Genomic DNA, 21,128 nt, shown 5'->3' with positions numbered 1-21,128 from the left:
ACACCCTAAATACAAGTTGGGGAGTTATAAAAGGTAGTTGTTTAAAATATATATATATAAGGGATACTTTTTAAGGTTAAAGTTAATTAAAAAGTCCGAGATATGTTATTATATCACCAAAAGCAAAAACTATTATTAAAAAAAAAGGGAAAAAAAGTAATTAAAAGTTTTGAAGATTCATTATATATATATATATATATATATATAAAAGTTATTCTAAAGATTACGTAGGGGTACCTTTAATATCGCTATTGGTACAAGCAACAGCGAAAATTACATAAATATTAATCTAGCAAATCGACTATTAATTTTAGATGCCAATGTAGGCGAAACATAGATATTTTTGGTAAAAAATATGAAATTAATGATTTACAAGTGATAGTAGCTCATTATGAGTACATATCTCAATTTTGTTTTGTAACTATATATGATAAAGAGGTTGACATAATTCTTGGTCAACCTTGGTTTAAAGAATTGGGTACGTTCATGTTAAACATAGAGAAAAAAAAATTACGTTTTCTCACAAGGGGAAGATCATCACATTCCGAGACATGAACATGAAGTTAGAATTAATAATGCCCTCATCAGCAGACTTCAAAGATGTTACGAAATTGTTAAAATTGGCAACTAGGGCCAAGCTCCATGTGGATCATCTTATTTATGGCAGCTAATATTTTTATTAGACTCCTCTCATCGAGAGGTGTAGGATTGATCTAAAGATCATCTGATTCCGATAAGTATTAATGGAGTTATGAATTTATTTGTGTTACAAGACAATTCATCAAGGTCGGCCAGCAACTAAATAACCCCCACATGTGCTCAACGCTTTAGTATAAAAGGAGATGACTTGAGAGTCATTTCACACACACTTCTCTCTTGATTTCTCTCCACTTGTTTTGGGTTTTAGTGTGAGATAAATCTAGGAGGAAGTAGCCCTAAGACAAAGGAGGGAAGGAGGTCTACATGATGACCTCTACAAGCCCTAGACGCAGTCCTGGCACAGCCCTAGCTTCTATGCATAACCTAGAGGATGCAGTCAAGGAGGGTTATAACAAGCCCTAGACACAGCTATAGAGGAGGCCTTAACAAGTTGTACCTAGCCGCAGTCAAGGAGGATTATAACATGCCCTAGCCGCAGCATAAGGAGGCAGGAACAGCGTGACAAAGGAGGATTGTTTTGGGTTTATTACAAGGTTCGAGTTGCTGTAATGGAGGCCAAGTATGTTGTGTACTAGGCCAAGCCCTTAAGGGCTAAACGCTGCTTGTTTAGGAACTGTTTTGAGGAACCTAGGGCTACAGGACTGCTGTGTTGCATAGGGGCAGATTAAGGGCTGATATTGACCCTAGGCAACAACGTAGCAAAGGAGGTGTCTCTTAAGTGTGTGTTGCAGCTTTTCAGAGGGCTGTTCAAGGACTGTGCAAGGAGTTTAGGGCTACAGCAGTGTGCCCTAGTGCCCTAACCAGAACGATCATGAACAGCAGTGTACAAACATATTTGGAGCAGTGTTTGGAGATGTGTTGGGTCATGTTTAATTGGAGAGGTCTCTTCATTTATGAGGAGATTCTATATACTATTACAAGAAGCCCTTACCAGCAGCAATAGCCAATTGGGACAGCAGCAATGACATGGTGCAGCGATAGTCAATTGGGACAGCAGCATGGTACAGCAATGCTAACAGTGGGACAACAACAAATGCAATCATGGTGGAGCATGGTAGATGGGACAGCAAGGACATGGTGCTTGCATGGGATAGCAAGCAATCATGATGCAACAGTATGAGCAGTGACAGTATTGTGATAAGGGGCAGCATGATGTGAAATGCTACAGCACAATGATGGGCATCATGACAAAGTGAACTACAGCATGTTGTGTGCAGCACTTGCTAGTATAGTACAGTGATATTAAATGCTACAATGAGATGCAGCATGATGGGCACAGTAAGGTACAAGATGAGGTAACACTGGTAAGTGCAGCAAGATGATAAGGTACAGCAAGATGTTGTAGTACTGGAAGGTGCAGGATAAGGTGCAGTAGTATGATGTGTGCAGTATGGTAATGAGGCCCAGCATAGTGATGATGGGCACAGTGAGGTGCAGCATGATGACGAGGTGCAGCGCAATGATAAGTGATGGACTCACCTTGGAGAATCAGTGTCAGCAGCATGTCTTCAATTGTGTTCAGCTACCTCATGTATCATCTACTTAGAGATGATCTATGCTCTTACTTAGATAAGTCAAAGTGTTGACTTCTGTTGTATATGTACTCTCTCTCTCTCTCTCTCTCTCTCTCTGCTGAACTATTGAAGAACATATAAGAATTGATCAAGGGTTTCCCCACATTGGGGTTTGTCCCTGGCTAGCACCACATATGGTGTCCTCTTGTCTTGGCTTGTCTTCTGCGATCTATGTTTATGTTCTATCTGCAATTTATTTTAATGATGATGTGATTGCTAATCTGGAAAAATATTGAGCTAACTGTAAAAATTGAAATAAATTGCTCTAAGCATAGAACATACCTAAAACTAACATGGTATCAAAGGTGAGGTGAAGACAAAGCCCAAGCAAGAGTGAAAGAGCAATCAACGAAGACAGTTGGGAAAGGACAAAAGGATCAATGGATTCCTCATCCCTCTTCAAATTCACCAAGGGTGAAGTTGAAGCAGAGAATATTATCAGAATGGTGCAGTAGAAGCTTCTGATGGCCTACCTAGAGATCACTTCAATGGAAGTTCGGATCTAACGGTGGAAGGAAAGGCAGATGCCTTGTTTACAATAAGTTCGGCCATTATGCGAAGGAGTGTCCGAATCGTAGGGACACATCACTTGATAACAATCACTCTCGAGACATCTTCAATGATCGAAGGAATGACATGTAATGCAGGTCATCAAGGAAATAGCCGACTCTTCAAGAAAGCAAGGAACCCCAGGTATGAAGAATCAAATGTTGTTTCTGATAAAATAAAGAAGTGCTATCTTGTATTGGCCCTCTCCTTCAGACTCTTTGGGAATCTGGATTATTAATTGTTGTGCTTCAAGGCACTTCATCGGATAGAAGGGGGCTCTCTCTAATTTGGAAGAGATGGAAACACTTGTGGGATTATACTTGGAGTCAATGCCACCTATCCCGGAAAGGGTGTAGGGAATGTTACCCCTCAATTGAATGAAGGTAACTCTATTCATTTATAGAATCTCTTTTATGTACCTGATCGCAAGAAGAACCTGGTGTCCATTTCGGCAATGGAAGTCAAAGGTTTCAGGGTGGCATTCATCGATGGAAAGGTACATGTTTGAAAATGAAATTTTCAAAGATGCTTTTACTCATGGGTTCAGGGTTGGCAATTTTAGGCAAGCAGCGTGGAGGATCGCAAAAGCACTTTTGGGTGCTGACTTTCTTTGGGTTCTACTCGATATCCTGCATGAGCAGGAAGCAGAAGGTGGTTGCTTTGAGCACCGCTGAGACCGAATACATAGCTACGAGTATGACCTCGTGTGAAGCTGCCTAGTTGTAGAAACTCCTCAGTGAGCTGTTTGTAGTATGTACACATGATGGATACCACCGTGATCTTCTGCGTCAACAAGGGGGCAATTCGATTGTTGAGGAATCTTGTATTCTATGATTGCTCCAGGATATAGACATCACATACTACCTTATCTGGGATATGGTACATCGATGAGCGAGGCTCCATCGCATTGAGACTGATGTATAGGTCGCAGACATTTTGTTGAAGCCCCAAGGAAAGGTCAAATTTGTGACTTTCTAGAACGACTTGGAGTCGTTGAGGGACCCTCTTATGAGGGTCTTTCATGATGCATGCATTGAGCTCTAGGAGCTCTGGGGGGCTTGGGGTACTTCTGTTGTGGAAACTCTTCAGTGAGTTGTTTGTACACATGATGGATACCACCGTGATCTTCTATGTCAACCAGGGGGCAATTCGATTGTTGAGAAATCCCGCATTCTATGATTGCTCCAGCATATAGACATCACATACTACCTTATCTGGGATATGGTACATTGATGAGCGAGAAGGCTCCATCGCATTGAGATTGACGTACAGGTCGTTGATATTTTGTCGAAGCCCCAGGGAAAGGTCAAATTTGTGACTTTCCTAAACGACTTGGAGTCGTTGAGAGACCCTCTTATGAGGGTCCTGCATGATGCATGCATTGAGCTCTAGGAGCTCCAGGGGGCTTTGGGTACTTCTTGGAGCAACAAGCAACCATAGGGCGACTTGCCCTCCCCTAATGGTGTGATGTGTACAAGTTGAATGGTTCAACCTTCCCCTGTGATACCCCATGGCGACTTATGGACAGGATGAGTGGTTCTCTTGTCGAGGCATCCTACCAATGCAGTATGGGACTCATGGGAAGTACCTCTCATCTGGCCAATGAGTAGGCAAATGGGGTTAGGGACCATAATAGTACTATCGATGGACGCATCGTTGTATCTACCGTACTCCCTATGCTAGGATGACCTCCATTGATCTGGGATCAATGAAACTTATCAGGATCAGTATGAGTGGTTTGAGACACTCTCTTTTGATATTGATCTGCGATCAATGAAACTAATATCGGGTCAGTAAGAGTGACATAACTCACTCTCTTTTGGAACTGATCTGGGATCAGTAAGAGTGGTATGACACACTCTATTCATATGGAACTAACTTCGGGTCAGTAGAGAATGGTATGAGACATTCTCGATCAATTCTTCTTCTTCATGGTTTAGCAGAGCAGTGCAGGGCACTGTTGGTAGAGATAGTACAATCGGCAGATGGATCAGCGGATGGAGTTCTCCCTAGTTGAGAGGGAGGGTTAAAATTGGCAACTAGGGCCAAACTCCATGTGGGTCATCTTATTTATGGCTGATATTTTTATTAGACTCCTTTCATCGAGAGGTGTAGGATTGATTTAAAGATCATCCGATTCTGATAAGTATTAATGGAGTTATGAATTTATTTGTGTTATAAGACAATTCGTCAAAGTCGGCCAGCAAATAAATAACCCCCACATGTGCCCAACGCATTAGTATAAAAGGAGATGACTTGAGAGTCATTTCACACACACTTCTCTCTTGAATTCTCTCCACTTATTTTGGGTTTTAGTGTGAGAGAAATCTAGGAGGAAGTAGCCCTAAGACAAAGGAGGGAAGGAGGCCTACACGCTGCCCTCTACAAGCCCTAGATGCAGTCCTGGCACAGCACTAGCTTCTATGCATAACCTAGAGGACGCATTCAAGAAGGAGAGTTATAACAAGCCCTAGACGCAGCTATAGAGGAGGCCTTAACAAGTTGTACCTAGCTGCAGTCAAGGAGGGTTATAACATGCCCTAGCCGCAGCACAAGGAGGCAAGAACAGCATGAAAAAGGAGGATTGTTTTGGGTTTATTACAGGGTCCGAGCTAATGTAATGGAGGTTGAGTATGATGTGTAGTAGGCCAAGCCCTTAAGGGCTAAACGCTACTTGTTTAGGAACTGTTTTGAGGTACCTAAGGCTACAGGACTATTGTGCGCTAGGCCGCAGGGTTTAGCACCACAACAAGGCTTGCGTAGGGGCAGATTAAGGGCTAATATTGACCCTAGGCAGCAGCGTAGCAAAGGAGGTGTCTCTTAAGGGTGTGCCGCATCTTTTCAAAGGGTTGTTCAAGCACTGTGCAAGGAGTTTAGGGCTGCAGCAGTGTGCCCTAGTTCCCTAACCAGAACAATCACAAACATCAGTGTACAAACATATTTGGAGCAGTGTTTGGAGATGTGTTGGGTCATGTTTGATTGGAGAGGTCTCTTCATTTATGAGGAGATTCTATATACTGTTACAAGAAGTCCTTACCAGCAGCAATGACATGGTGTAGCGATAGCCAATTGGGACAGCAGCAAATGCAATCATGGTGGAGCATGGTAGATGGGACAGCAAGGACATGGTGCTTGCATGGGACAACAAGCAATCATGGTGCAGCAGTATGAGCAGTGACAACATTGTGATAAGGGGCAGCATGATGTGAAATGCTACAACACAATGATGAGCATCATGACAAAGTGAAGTGTAGCAAGTTGTGTGCAACACTTGCTAGTATAGTACAGTGATAGTAAATGCTACAATGAGATGCAGCATGATGGGCACAGTAAGGTACAAGATGAGGTAGCATTGGTAAGTGCAGCAAGATGATAAGGTACAGCAAGATGTTGCAGTACCAGAAGGTGCAACAGTATGATGTGTGCAGCATGGTAATGAGGTCTAGCATAGTGATGATGGGTGCAGCACGATGCAGCACAGTGAGGTGCAGCATGATGACGAGGTGCAGCACAATGATAGGTGATGGAGTCACCTTCGAGAATCAGTTGAAGTAGCATGTCTTCAACTGAGTGCAGTTACCTCATGTATCATCTACTTAGAGATGATCTATGCTCTTACTTAGATAAGTCAAAATAGAAGAACTCCTTATCGACATTTGAATCACAAGAGTAGATTTTTCAATGAATCTATGTATCAATATCACTCAGAACATAAAAACAAACCTATGTTCCAAGAAATAATGAAGTTTATGCAATTTAGCCCTGTGATAACAAGTCATCACAAGTTTCCAATAACGCAAGGTTCCACAGAAGATTAATTTAGGATGGTCAGATCCTTTCTCCATACGACAATTTTATATATCACTCCAAGGATCTTATCAAAACTTGTATCAACAAAAATGATAGATCGAAGAATTCCAAAAGATGTGAATAAGATTACAAAGACCAAGAACAAATGATATGCCTTGTCAACAATAAGCTTTGAGGGCAAAGCTTTTTGAAGATAAAGACAATGTTATGAATATAATTATATAAAAATAATATAAATATATATAATGAATAGTTAATTAAATAGTAATTAGTTAATGAAGAGGTATGTCCCAAAGGACATGACAGTATATGATGGGGTACCTGCCTAGGTATATAAACAGACCCTCACCCTCATTTGTAATCATCTAACTTGTATTCAAATATTCTTATATAATATACTACTTGTTCTACAATGGATATCTTTGTCTTCGAAGTATTCTAAAGATTATTGCAGTATACAAACCGTGTTCATTACATTGGTATCAGAGCATTCCTCTGAGTATACAAACTTTGTTCGTTACAGACATGCCACTATGAACTGTCCACTTGTTTTCCATGGTTTGTAAGCTCTTTTACTCGATTACTCTAATGATTTGTTGTACTGGAAGGTGAAGGGGAACATTGGATCTTATACAGGATTGCAGGTGGGTCTCCATTTGGGATTTGGTCTCCCTATACTGGGTCCAAGCCCTCCAAAAAGTCACATTGCCACTTATAGGGTGAGCGTTGAGAGCCATGGGCTTCCACCATAGCAAAGATCATTTCATGGATCCCCCAGCACCATTCATTTATTGTTCGTGTTCCACCCTTTTGGATGAGGATGATGCAACTGGATCACCATGCCCAGTCGGCTTCACACTTGTAGCATACACTTGGCAGATGTATGAGGGCCCAGATGAGGATGTTTCTCGCCATGGGAGATAAAGGGAGGGCTTATGTCATCATTCTAGCCCTTACAAATGGTTTACAGGCATTATCAATCCACTTGGAGACCCATGAGGATGATTGTACCCCCACACCCCCTAGGGACACCACATGTGACTTGCTTGGATATCAAAGGGCCAGCCCCTTAAACACTGTGATTGGAGCCTATTATCTCAACTTGGCACACTTTGGACTCCACTAGGCCTTCTCAATGGCCCAACGACTCATCATGTTTACTATTTTTCCCTCTTGAGAGGCTTATCTTTTTATTTTAAGTTGTCTCAGTGGGCTTGTCACCAAGATATATCACTATTGTACATTATTTTATTATTTGGGGCTAAATTAGGCAAATTAGGCCATTTGAATCCCCTATTGGATAGTATAAATAGATGAGAGGCTCATTCATTCCTCTCATCATCACTTGGATTGGATTAGTATCTTTTGAGATTTTTGCACTTGCTCTCTTGGAAGAAATTTTTGGAGTTTCTTGATGCACTATGATGTTTGGATTTTCACTATTGGGTTTGGAGCTTCTTTCTATTCGAAGTTGATGGATGGATATACTCTCTCTCTCTCTTGTAAGTGAAATTTATGCTATTCTTGTTTTCTTACTTGTCTAATGCATGAGATTATTATCATTGTTCTTGTATGGGCTATAAATTATGCGAAATTCTTCTTAAGCTTGGAATAATTGATATATTGCATGCGTTGCTCATTGAGAGGGAGGGTGAATGTTCTTGGAGGCTCCCTAGTATGTTAACAAGCCTTGAAACTACATCTCTACTACAATTCGAAGTATAAATCCCTAATGACCTAGTTGTTGCACTTGGAAAGGCTAGCAAAGATGTATGGCAGTGTCCTTATGACAATGTGGCAATGATACTTACAATGACTACTTGACAGTGAGATGACCATAATAAAGTATCATGTGTCATGTCCCTTCTCAAATGAGTTAGTCACGAGATGCAGCAACACAATTTTGGTAGCAATTTTGGTTTAGGAGGAGGACCCCACACGCAGAAACTTAGGAACTATAGGCAGTTCGAAATATTTTTTGGTAGCTAGTGGAATGTGGGGGCCACCACATGCATAATTCGAATTTGGCCAAGGAAAACGTTGGAGGGAATTCGAGTTAGTAGAAGGAGGGGCCCACAAGAGGCTACGGGAGCCCAAGGTGATAAAAGAGGATGGAACTCTCATTTTCCAGCATTCTGAATATTTGACAAACAAACTCACTCGTGTACGCTTTGTTGTTTAGCGAATCTACCGGTTGTTTAGCCACAAGTCTTCCACAAGGGAAGATTCAACCTCTACCTCCGGGGACCATCCGTGCCCGCCCTAGGGAGGCCATTCCACAGAGATTGCAGGAGTTTCCAGCAGTGATTCACAGCTCATCCAGCCACGCAGAAGAAGGGATTGAGTGTTTTCTGGGCAGGCAAAAATACGCAAAGGTTGATTCAACTAGCCAAGGAGCCACTAACTTGTTGGGAGTTTCCGAGAGAAAAGAATAGGGAGGACTGAGGGTATTTTATCAGTGTTTGCATCCAGTCAGCCAGTACATGCAGCAGTATACATTTATGGGAAGAGAGATTGCACAGTGGCCTCCAGCAGCAAATTCCTGAGGCTAGATTGAGCAGCGATCATGGCCAAAGACCATCCTGGAAGCAAGGGATCAGATAGTACAGGGGAAAGCAGCATTTTAGGAGTGTTTCGAGGTGGATTTGCAAGTTGTTTCCTGCAAATCGAATTTGGCAGCAGTAGCTGGAGAGCAGCTCCCAAGAGGCCGAAAATCCAAAGTCAAAATCAAAGAAATTCCCTTCTGGGTTTTTCTAGGTTTTGTCCAAGGAGTCTAAGGCTAAAAGGGCAGAATTTCCTGGGTAGTTTTTGGGCATTTTCCAGCAGACGAAGTCAGTAGATCAGCGGTTTACTGGGACAGCACAGAGCATAGTAGAGCACCCACTGAGCAGCCATCTTTCCAGCTATTCTACCACCTAGGTTTGGTCCAGCTTGTCCTTGAGACAAGCCCAGGTGCACTACTCCATTTATATATTGTACTCATGCTCTCATATTTCATAATATATGGCTCAGCAGTTCTAGTATTACAGTGTCTCATGGGTGTTTGCTAAATGTTTTTAATTTTCCACTATTGCATTGTTTGTTTAATTGGATTATCACTTAATTTCCTGTTTAGGAACATTACAGTGGTATCAGAGCCTAATTCTTGGCTTAGCTGTGGGGTTGGTTTCCTATGAGATGAGAAGATCGAGAGAACATCACTTACTGGAGGCAAAGGTATAGGAGCAGAGAAAGGGAGCTGGAAATTACACCAGACACAGAGGAAAGAGGGAAAATAGTGGCCGGAGAGGAGGAAATGACAAAACCCAAGAGCAGGGAGGAGATGGCTTTTGATAGCCTCTAGAAGGCTCTGAGTGACTTGGCCAAGGAGCAAAAAGACATGCTGGAGGAGATCAAATCACAGAGTTGAGACAAAGCCACACCTAGAGGATTTTTGTGTGGAGAGACTTCCGGGGCTTCTCAACCCTTTGATCATCCCTCACCAGCAGCGTAGCGCTCTTCAATGAGTGTGCCCACCAGGGCCACACTACCCTCCTTCGTGCCAATGGCACAGATCGAACCAACAAGGGAGGAAGAAACTCCCTAGATGGAGGATTACTTCAAAGAGTGGCAGGCAATGGACGAAGATTTCAAAGAAGCCCTCTCCTTCAGAGATTACTGCAAGCTCAAGCAGAGTGAGAGGAACAAGGGGTATGGAGGACAGGGGACACAAAACTATGAGTTGTGGAGAACCATAGGAAGGATGTACTTCCCTACATTTGATGGCAATGCCAAGTGCACAGCCAGGGCTTGGGTTGAAAAGATGGACACATACTTTCATCTCAACCGAATGAAAAAACAGGAGGCCATTAAGATGGCAACGCTGCACTTGGAAGGGGAAGCCCATGACTGGTGGTTTCACAGCCTAACCACTTTGGGGCATGCCCAGATAGTTTCATATGAGGACTTCACCAGGAGGGCAGTGGAGAGGTTTGATCAGAGGGATCTGGAGGCATCCTTTAGGGAGCTGACACAACTGTGCCAGACAAGCAACCCAGAGCAGTATTTTTCTGATTTTCTAATGTCAGTGATGGTCATGGATCTGTCCAAGGCCACGAGGGTATACACCTTATTTGAGGGTTTGCTTGAGCCTTTGCGTGGACTGGTATATTCACGCAGACCCTTTACGTTGCAGGAGCCGGTGGTGTGCACCAGAGATTTGTAGGGGGCATCCCCAAGACTAGAGCGAAATTTCCTGCACAGACCCCTTTCCCACAGAAAGGGCATGAGACTAGACCCCCGCCACCGAGGACCACACAGGGGAGGGGGCAGCTAGATGAGGAGACACGGAAGGACCTCAGGAGGAGGAAGCTATGCTTCACATGTAGGGAGCCCTGGGCACCAGGCCATAGGTGCACAGCGGGTAGAGCACACTACATTGAGGTCTTTTCTGACAATGACTAGGAGGACGAGGTGGAGCAAGATTGCGGTGGGATAGATGGAGAGAGTTCGGGGGACAAAGGGCCACCACCTCCACGGGGAGGGGCATCTCTTGCCTCATCAGGGGGAGTCCTTGCTTCTTTATGCGAGATTCCTAAGTTTTTGACACTCCAGATCAGAGGTACAGTACAGGGGCAGAGGGTGTCAGTACTAGTGGACAGTGGGGCTACCCACAACTTCATAGATGCACCGCTGGTCCAGAGGAGGGGCCTCACCACGGCAGAGTTTGAGGGATTCTCCGTCCTAGTGTCGGGTGGTCGTACCATCCAGTGTACCAGATACGTGCCCTCCTTGACAGTAGTTATGGGAAACTACTCGATGATGGACCACTTCTGTGTGGTCGATGTGCCAAACACCGATGTGGTGATGGGTGTCCAGTGGCTATATTCTCTTGGGAGAGTTACGACTGATTCGAGGAAACCTAAGATGGAGTTCATTTGGCCAAACGGCAAATTGGTGGTTTTGAGAGGCATGCAGTCTTATCCACCTCAGACAGTTTCGGCCCACAAGATGGAGGCAGATCTTCGACATGGGGACATCGCATGGACTATCAAGTTGAGGATCTCAGAGGCTGGGGGATAGGCATAGTCACCACTGGCAGACATACAGGCTCTTCTGGACAGGTACGCAGCAGTGTTCGGGGACATTCCACCAGGGCAGCCACCAGATAGAGGGTTTGAGCACACCATTGAGCTAGAGTCAGGCATACAAGCAGTCATCACTACTCCTTACAGGCACCCCAAAGCCTATAAGGACGAGGTCGAGAAATCTATTCAGGGGCTGCTTGCTTTGGGTCACATCAGGCCTAGTTCCAGTCCTTTTGCTTCTTTCGTAGTGCTAGTGAAGAAGAAGGATGGGACCCTCAGGATTTGCATAGGCTACAAAGCCCTGAACAGGAAAACCCTCAAGAACCGGTACCCCATTCCCCGCATTGATTAGTTGATGGATGAGCTTAGAGGAGCCAAGTACTTCTCTAAGATCGATCTGCATTCGGGTACCACCATATCAAAGTTCGAGATCAGGACATCTCGAAGACAGCGTTCCGGTACCACTATGGGCACTTTGAGTTTCTATTCATGTCGTTTGGGCTGACCAACGCTCCCACCACATTTCAGTCTTGCATGAACCACATCTTTCGGGGGCAATTGAGTAGGTTCGTGCTAGTGTTCTTTGACGACATTCTGATCTATAGCCGGACATTGGAGGAGCACCCCCAAAACTTGAGGAGGTACTGCGCATTCTGGAGGAGCAACAATTCTATGCCAAGCTCTCCAAATGCGAGTTTGGATTGACAGAGATGCTTTATCTCAAGCATATCATTGGACCAGACAGGGTGAAGGTTCATGAGGAGAAGATCAGGGCCATCCAGGATTGGCCAGTACCCCAAGACGTGACTACGTTGAGAGGTTTCTTGGGCATTTGCACTTACTACAGGAAGTTTGTCAAAGGGTTCTCGCAGCCGGCAACACCCTTGACTGACTTGACCAAGAAAGGGGCCTTCGCATGGACTGAGGGAGCATAGGCCGCTTTCGATCGCCTCAAGGAGGTGATGAGTAGTTTCCTTGTCTTGGCACTCCCGAATTTTTCCCAGCCATTCACGGTGGAGTGTGATGCATCAGGGGTGGGAGTCGAAGTCGTTTTGTCACAGGAGGGGCACCCCATAGCTTTTGAGAGTCAAAAGCTCCTACCACACGAGCTGTGATATTCCATGTATGACAAGGAGATGCTAGCCATCATGCATGCATTGGCCATGTTCTGCCAGTACTTGGTGAGCAACCGATCCCAAGAGAAGACTGATCACAACAGTCTTCGACATTTCATGCAGCAGCAGAGCCTCAATGACAAGCCGCAGAGATGGGTCAACAAGGTGCAGGCCTATGACTTTGATATTGAGTATGTGCGGGGCAAGCACAACATGGTGACTGATGCTCTATCCAGGAACTGGTTGGGTTATCTCTTATGAGCATCTGCCAGGATTGGAAGGCTCAGTTGTTGGTTGAGTACTCCAAGGACAAGAAGGCATGCGAGGTGCTAGAGGGGACACATGCAGATGAGCGTTACCGTGTGATGGATGAGGTCATCTATTACAAGGGGCGCATTTACTTAGTACCTAGCTCGCAGTTGAGGGAGAGGGTACTCCAGGCAGCTCACGATTCACCATTGTCCGAACACCAGGGATTCCAGAAGACTTACATGGAAAGGCCTCAAGGAGGACATGCTGCAACACGTAAGGGAGTGTGAGGCCTGCCAGCAGAACAAAGGGGAGTTGACTCACCCTACAGGGCTATTACAGCCACTTCCCATTCTAGAGGGGAAATGGGAAAGTATCTTGATGGATTTCATCACTGGGCTCCCCACAGTACAGGGGAAAGATTGCATATATGTGGTGGTCGACAGGCTGACCAAATTTGCCCATTTCTTTGCCATCCCCACTAGATTCACGGCTGCCCAGGTTGTCGAGTTGTTCTTCCGGGAGGTTTTCCAACTACATGGACTCCCCAAGAACATTGTTAGCTACAGAGATAGTAGATTTATGAGTGGTTTTTGGCAGGATCTCTTCAGGTTGGTTGGGACGAAGTTTACTCCTAGCACCAATTACCACCCCAGATGGACGGCCAAACAGAGAGGGTCAACTAGTGGTGAGAGGGGTACCTAAGGAACCATGTGACGGGTCAGCAGAGGACATGGATTCGGTGGTTGCACTTGGGCGAGTCCTGTTACAACACCACGCACCACATGTCCATTGGTATGACTCTTTTTCGTGCCCTTTATGGTTATGATGCTCTAACTTTTGCTGATATTATTTTCGGAGATAGCCTAGCCCCAAAGGCCAAAGACTAGGTCCAAGAGAGCCAAGATATCCTCAAAGCTCTCAAGGATAATCTAGCGACAGCCCAGAATCAACAAAAACTGTATGCAGATCGACACAAGATAGAGAGGAACTTTGAGGAGGGTGGCCCAGTGTACCTCCAGTTGCAGCCTTACAGGCAGTCCATGTTAAAACAGAAGGGGGCCGAGAAGCTACAGCCATGCTTCTATGGACCCTACTAGGTGACCAGGTGGGTTGGGGAGGTGGCCTATGAGCTAGCACTACATTCGGGGAGCAGGATCCGCAACGTGTTTCATGTCTCATGCCTGAAAAAGGTGTTGGGACAACAGGTGACCGTAGTAGCTGATCTACCCCCATTGGATGATGAGGGCCATTTGATTTTAGAACCAAAGGCCATATTGGAGAGTAGGGAGAGAAAACTGAGGAGCAGAACCATCAGGGAGTTCTCGGTACGCTGGAAGAACTTACTGGATGAGGATGCCACCTGGGAGGGTGAGCACATACTAGAGCACCCGGCTTTGAGGTTGCTTGAGGGCAAGCAAACTTTGGGAGGGGAGGACTGTCATATCCCTTCTCAAATGACTTAGTACCGAGATACAGCAACACAATTTTGGCAACAATTTTGGTTTAAGAGGAGGACCCCACACACAGAAACTATTGATTTGGGGTAGCATCAGATATGCTCTAGCCACGAAAATTGGTGGAGGCTAAAGCACATGAGGTCTCCAATACCCGGAAATGGTTTGGGTAGATTCTAAACATTTTGGGAGATATTAAAATAATTAATATTTTTAATAGAGTCCCTAAGTCTATAAACTTAGGGAAAATAAAATATTAATGTGAATTAATATAAAACTGTGTTAGAATGGTCCAAAAGTCATGGATCAAGCCAGAGTTAATCTTAGCAATTGATTAGGAACTTAATCTCGGTTGTTGAATTGTCAACGAGAAAAGTATAAGAGGAGGCTTGAGGGTCACTTGGAGAACACACTGAGTTGACAAGAATTTGATTTTCTGGGGCAGGGCTTGCTGGGGAAATCGAAGGAGTGATCTGAGTTGTAGCTGAGCGGTAGTGAATACAGTAGTAGAGAGGCAGAGATAGTACTGGGAGCACGAGCGTAGAAGCCGTAGAGGGTTGACACAGAGCCAGCTAGAGGCCACGCAGAGGTAGCCAGAGGCCGCGCAGAGGCAACCAAGAGTTACGCAGAGCCTGAGGAGGATCAGCATGGGAGACGCAGAGGCTCCACAGGCTAATGCAGAGCCCTGAGAGGATGACGTTGGGCCAGAGAGGCTGACGCAGACCCTAGAGGTTGACGGTGGGAGATTTCGTGCAGCAGATTGGGCCAAATATCTGTCTCCCACTGAGAGGTACTACTACCGAGGGCGTTCTCTGTTGGGTGAGCCATTTTTGGCACCCAGATTGTATTCTAAAACCACTTAATAATAAAACCCTCAGATAGCTGCACCGATTTTCCCGCATTGGGTTTTTCCGGGGACATTAGCCCAAAAATAACGGTGTCACTGTACTTGTATTTATTTTCAGTATTTACATGGTAAATAACTTGTTAATTAACAGAGCAAGTAGGAAGAAATAAATCAGAAAGTACAAGAAGGATGTCTAATAGTTAGACTTAGAAATTCCAACATGGTATCGAAGCGTGGTTGCAGATCACAAGAGAATTGAGGACATCAGTCAAGCAGAGCAGCAGCAGCAAAACAATTGTCCCAAGTGACAGAAGTTGTTCCTAGCGGAGAAGTAGCAAGGAAGGGGTGATGCAGTGCCTGCGTCATCGAGTTTGAGTCAAGAGGAGGATCAGCGCAGTGGCAAAAGGGAGCAGACCTGACCTACGCAATGCCCAGTCATCTTTCTCAGTTAGGAAGAATTGACGCCCGTGGCCAAGAGGTGCGGAAATAAATCAAAAAGTACAGGAAGGATGTCTAACAGTTAGACTTAGAAATTCCAACATGGTATCGGAGCGTGGTTGCAGATCACAAGAGAACTGAGGGCATCAGCCGAGCAGAGCAGTAGCAGTAGCAAAAACAGTTGTCCCGAGTGACAGAAGTTGTTCTTAGCGGAGAAGCAGCAAGGAACGGGTGACGCAGTGCTTGTGTCATCAAGTTTGAGCCAGGAGGAGGATCAGCGCAGTGGCAGAAGGGAGCAGACCTAACCTACGCAATGCCCGGTCATCTTTCTCAGTCAGGAAGGATTGACACCCATCACAAGGAGGTGCGGATTTTGCTGGTGCCGGGATTGCACAGAACCTAGAAGCTCTAACCTTCAGTTTGTTGAGGCATAGGAGGTTGTGGGTAAGTTGTGGAGTGAAGCTAGTGGGGTACTGTGGTCAAAACAGTACCTAACAGTGCAAGACCAAGGAAGAGGAAATTGCTGTCGAGGATTTCTAGCCAAGAAATCCGGATCAGTGGTGCAGCTGCACTAACGATCGAAGTGGGGGCATCTCGACATTGGCAGAGGGGTTTCTAGGAGGGAAATCGAGGCTCAGAGGGAGTCACACCGAGAACTTCTAAGAGGGAAGTAGAGGAGCAGCGTAATGGCAGTGAACGGGGTAAGAGACTAGGATAGACTGGACGGAGCCTGAAACTTCATAGTCTAGAAGGCCAAAATATTGTCCGTTCTAGATAGGAATCGTCTCAAGCACTTCACCTTGAAGACAATAACGATCCCAGTTGACCTGATTGAGAACGACAAGTAAGAGGAGGCAATGGAGGGGGCCAAGAGCATCTTCCTTGACGGGGTCAAGGACCATGTAGTACCACATATTGCCAAAAAGGAAACAGCAAGTGCGATGTGGGAGGCCCTGTCGAAATTGTATCAGCATACTTCCATGCAGAGGAAGATGCTACTAGAAAATCAGCTGCAGTCATACCAGATGTAGAAGGGAGAACAGATCGACACCTTCCTCAGTCGATTGAAGGAGATCCGAGATCATCTGACTTCCATAAGGGCCACGCCGGATCAAGAATTGATGGTGAGGACAACCCTGAACGCACTCAGAAGACTGGGAGGTGTTTGTCTAGAGCATATTGGGTAGGTCGACCCTTCTAGATTGGGAGGAACTGTGAGTGGCTCTTCGCTAAGAAGAGATCAGAAGGCTGACCAAGGTGGGAAGTAGCGGCAAGGGGGTCAGAATCAAGGAGGAAGAGGAGGATGTTGCCCTAGCATCTAAGGAAAAGCAGGAGAAACAGAAGAAGAAGGACCTCTCCAAGGTCCAATGCTTCTACTGTGGGGAACTGGGTCACTATGCGAGCCAGTGTCTGAGGAAGAAGAGCAAGGGAGAGGCTTCCAAGACCAAGGCTGCGCCAGCAAGGGCAGAGAAGGAAGTGGAGACAGATGATGACTGTGCCATGAGTGCTCACACACCACTTGAGAGAAATGGGGAGACATCAAGCTGTAGTCAAACGAACTACAGGCGATGAGGGGCGGGATCCTCAAAGTACCCAACCTCTTGGATTATACCTTGCTACGGGAGCCCCAAAGATGAGTAGCAGAACTGACGGAGATGTCAGAGTTGGGAGATCAGTTACTTCTTAGTAATTGAGTTGCAGTGAAGCAGTTAGCAGTGGCAGTGCTATGGGCAGCGCAATGCAGCATGATGCGAGGGATTACAGTGCAAATGCAGCAGTGGCATTGGCAGGGCCGTGGGCAGCAGCACAGATGCAGAGGGAACTATTGTACAGATGCACCAGTGGCAGTGGCAGGGCCATGGGTAGCAGTGCATGATGCAGCAATGCAGAGGATGTTGGGCAACAAGCCTAGCATCAGCACAAGGACCAATGCCGGATGATCAGGGTGATGCTCAGTGAGGAGTATTACTAGAGCACAGTCCTTGCTAAGAGGGAGTGTTGATTTGAGGTAGCATCGGATGTGCTCTAGCCACGAAAATTGGTGGAGAGGCTAAAGCACATGAGATCTCCAATACCCAGAAATGGTTTCGGCAGATTCTAAACAGTTTGGGAGATATTAAAATAATTAATATTTTTAATGGAGACCCTAAGTTTAAACTTAGGGAAAATAAAATATTAATGTAAATTAATATAAAACTGTGTTAGAAGGGTCCAAAAGTCATGGATCAAGCCAGAGTTAATCTTAGCCATTGATTAGGGACTTAATCTCAACTGTTGAATTGTTAAAGAGAAAAGTATAAGAGGAAGCTTGAGGGTCACTTGGAGAACACATCGAGTTGATCAAGAATTCGATTTTCTGGGCAGGGCTTGCTGAGGAAATCGAAGGAGTGATATGAGTTACAACTGAGGGTCAATGAATACAGTAGCAGAGAGGCAGAGATAGTACCAAGAGCATCAGCGTAGAAGCCGAGAGAGGGTTGACGCAAAGCCAGCTAGAGACCACGCAGAGGCAGCCAAAGGCCACGCAGAGGTAGCCAGGAGTTGCACAAAGCCTGAGGAGGGCCAGAGTGGGAGACGCAGAGGCTCCAGAGGCTGACACAGAGCCCCGAGAGGCTGACGCTGGGCAAAATAGGCTAATGTTGGGCCAGAGAGGCTGATGCCGACCCTAGAGGTCGACACTGGGAGATTTCATGGGGCAAATTAGGGCTGATATCTGTCTCCGACTGAGAGGTACTACTACCGAGGGCATTCTCTGTTGGGTGAGCCATTTCTGGCACCCAAATTGTATTCTGAAACTACTTAATAATAAAACCCTCAGATAGTTGCACCGGTTTTCCCGCATTGGGTTTTTCCGGGGACATTAGTCCAAAAATAACGATGTCACTTGTGTGCTTGTTTTTTCCTTCAATTGATGATCTGTATGTGTTGAGACTGTATTTGTATTTATTTTCAATATTTACATGGTAAATAACTTGCTAATTAACAGAACAAGTAGGAAGAATAAATCAGAAAGTATAGAAAGGATTTCTAACAGTTAAACTTAGAAATTCCAACAGAAACTTAGGAACTATAGGCAGTTCGAATTATTTTTTGGCAGATAGTGGAATGTGGGAGCCACCACATCATAATTCGAATTTGGCCAACGAGAACGTTGGAGGGAATTCGAGTTAGTGGAAGGAGGGTGCCACAAGAGGCTAAGGGAGCCCAACGTGATAAAAGAGTATGGAGCTCTCATTTTCCCGCATTCTAAATATTTGACAAATAAACTCAGTCTTGTACGCTCTATTGTTTATCGAGTCTACCGGCTATTTAGCTGCGAGTCTTCCACAAGGAAAGATTCAACCTCTACTTCAGGGGACTATCCGTGCCCGCCCTAGGGAGGCCATTCCACAAAGATTGCAGGAGTTTCCAACAGTGATTCACAGCTCAGCCAGCCACGCAGAAGAAGGGACTGCGTGTTTTCTGGGCAGCCAGAAATACGCAGAGGTTGATTCAGCCAGCCAAGGAGCCACTAACTTGTTGGGAGTTTCCGAGAGAAAGGAATAGGGAGGACTGAGGGTATTTTATCAATGTTTGCAGCCAGCCATCCAGTACACGCAGCAGTATACATTTCTGGGCAGAGACTGCGCAGTGGCCTCCAGCAGCAAATTCGTGGGGCTAAATTGAGCAACCATCAAGGCCAAAGACCATCCGGGAAGCAAGGAACATATAGTACAGGGGAAAGCAGCATTTTAGGAGTGTTTCTAGGTGGATTTGCACGCTGTTTCTTGCAAATTGAATTTGGCAGCAGTAGTCGGAAAGCAACTCCCAAGAGGCCAAAAATCCAAAGTCAAAATCAGAGAAATTCTCTTGTGGGTTTTTCTGGGTTTTGTCCAAGGAATCTAAGGCTAAAAGGGAAAAAAATTCTGGGCACTTTCCAACAAGCCGAAGTCAGTAGATCAACAGTTTACTGGGACAGCGCAGAGCATAGTAGAGCAGCAGCTGAGCAGCCATCTTTCCAGCTATTCTACCCCCTGGATTTGGTCCAGCTTGTCCTTTAGGCAAGCCCAGGTGCACTACTCCATTTATATATTGTACTCATGCTCTCATATTTTATAATATATGGGTCAGCAGTTCTAGTATTACAGTGTCTCATGGGCATTTGCTAAATGTTTTTAATTTTCCATTGTTGCACGGTTTGTTTAATTGGATTATCACTTAATTTCCTGTTTAGGAACATTACATCATGTATACATATTGAGATCTATGCTCTTATGACAGCGATATGGAGGCAGACCTATAAGAGGTCTTGTGGAGGGCTTGTGAATGCCTCCTTGATTCCAAGGTTGGCCCTAGGAGGCCTAATGCGATGAAAACTCATGTCTCATTCTTATTGTACTTTGTATCTCAGCTGAACATTTGATAAATATTTAAGAAAAAGAATTGATTTTGGGTTTTCCCCCTTGTGGGGTTTTTGCCCTAGTCTCTGACCTAAATCCTGATGTCTCTATTGTGTATGTTTTTCTTCTAATGCTCCTTATTGTTCCACTGCATTGTTAATGTGAATGTTCTCACTTTATAATTGCTTATAATGATATGGGGTGAATGAAATGTGAAAATTGTTATAAATTAGTATAAAAAAACAGTTATCTACAGCAGAGAACTTTTTAGCCCTAAAATTATCACAATATCATTTATTTTAGTAATAATTAACCCCCCCCCCCCCCCCACAATATAAATAAAAAAAGTAAAAATTAAAAATTAAAAATAAAAAATAGAAAAATAAAAAAATTATAAAGAGATATCAGCTACCATTATCATGCCTTAAATTCCAGTAAAATTAGACATTCAGTCATATAAAAATAACCCAAAGGAAAACCCACTCAGAGACCTGCTTTGCATTATGAAGAAAACTAAAAAATAGACTAAACGTGCATCAATCAAAATAGGAATCATTCTATCAGCTTTTACCAATTCTTCAAGGATCTTTGTATTCTCCGTCAAGCATCTTTGATCTTTTGCTACTGCCACAGCCTTCCTAGTTGCTCCAACCTTTGTCAACAAATATGCACAAAAATAATCTTATCATATCTTGGTCATATATGTTGACCTATGTGATCAAGTGCTATGTACCTAAAGGTAAATGGAACAAGAAATGAAATGTTTCCTCCACTGTTATGAATAATGAGATCATAACCAACAAGACCAAGCTCAAAAGACTTGTTAAGAATCCCAAACGTTTCAGAGATAAGTTCTTTGTAAAATTTCTGTTCACTTTACATACTGCCATGTTACATAACTCAGGTTCTATTTATTATTATGCCATATAACCTACAATTAAGCATACAGCCACCAAGATTCCTAAGCAGAAAACAACAAATGTG

General features: G+C 44.6%; 1 protein-coding gene across 2 annotated transcripts in view; it reads right to left on the bottom strand.

Annotated features, from left to right (window-relative positions):
* Positions 1 to 21,128, bottom strand: part of LOC149261685 (putative thimet oligopeptidase) — a 439,851-nt gene that overhangs the window by 166,922 nt on the left and 251,801 nt on the right. For both annotated transcript variants that reach the window (XR_016258489.1, XM_089422600.1), the window contains exon 7: positions 20,716 to 20,796. Coding sequence is in view for 1 of the 2 variants with exons in the window: in XM_089422600.1 (XP_089278726.1) it covers positions 20,716 to 20,796 (81 nt within the window). In the remaining variant the exon portion in view is untranslated. The remainder of the gene's footprint in view (positions 1 to 20,715; positions 20,797 to 21,128) is intronic.

The sequence above is a fragment of the Pinus tabuliformis genome, chromosome 6 (genome assembly GCF_031772625.1).
Source record: "Pinus tabuliformis cultivar Carrire ecotype Pingquan chromosome 6, CPIR1, whole genome shotgun sequence".
NCBI classification, from domain to species: domain Eukaryota; kingdom Viridiplantae; phylum Streptophyta; class Pinopsida; order Pinales; family Pinaceae; genus Pinus; species Pinus tabuliformis.
Note: the sequence above shows the minus strand (reverse complement) of the source record. Positions and strands in the feature narration are given on the sequence as shown.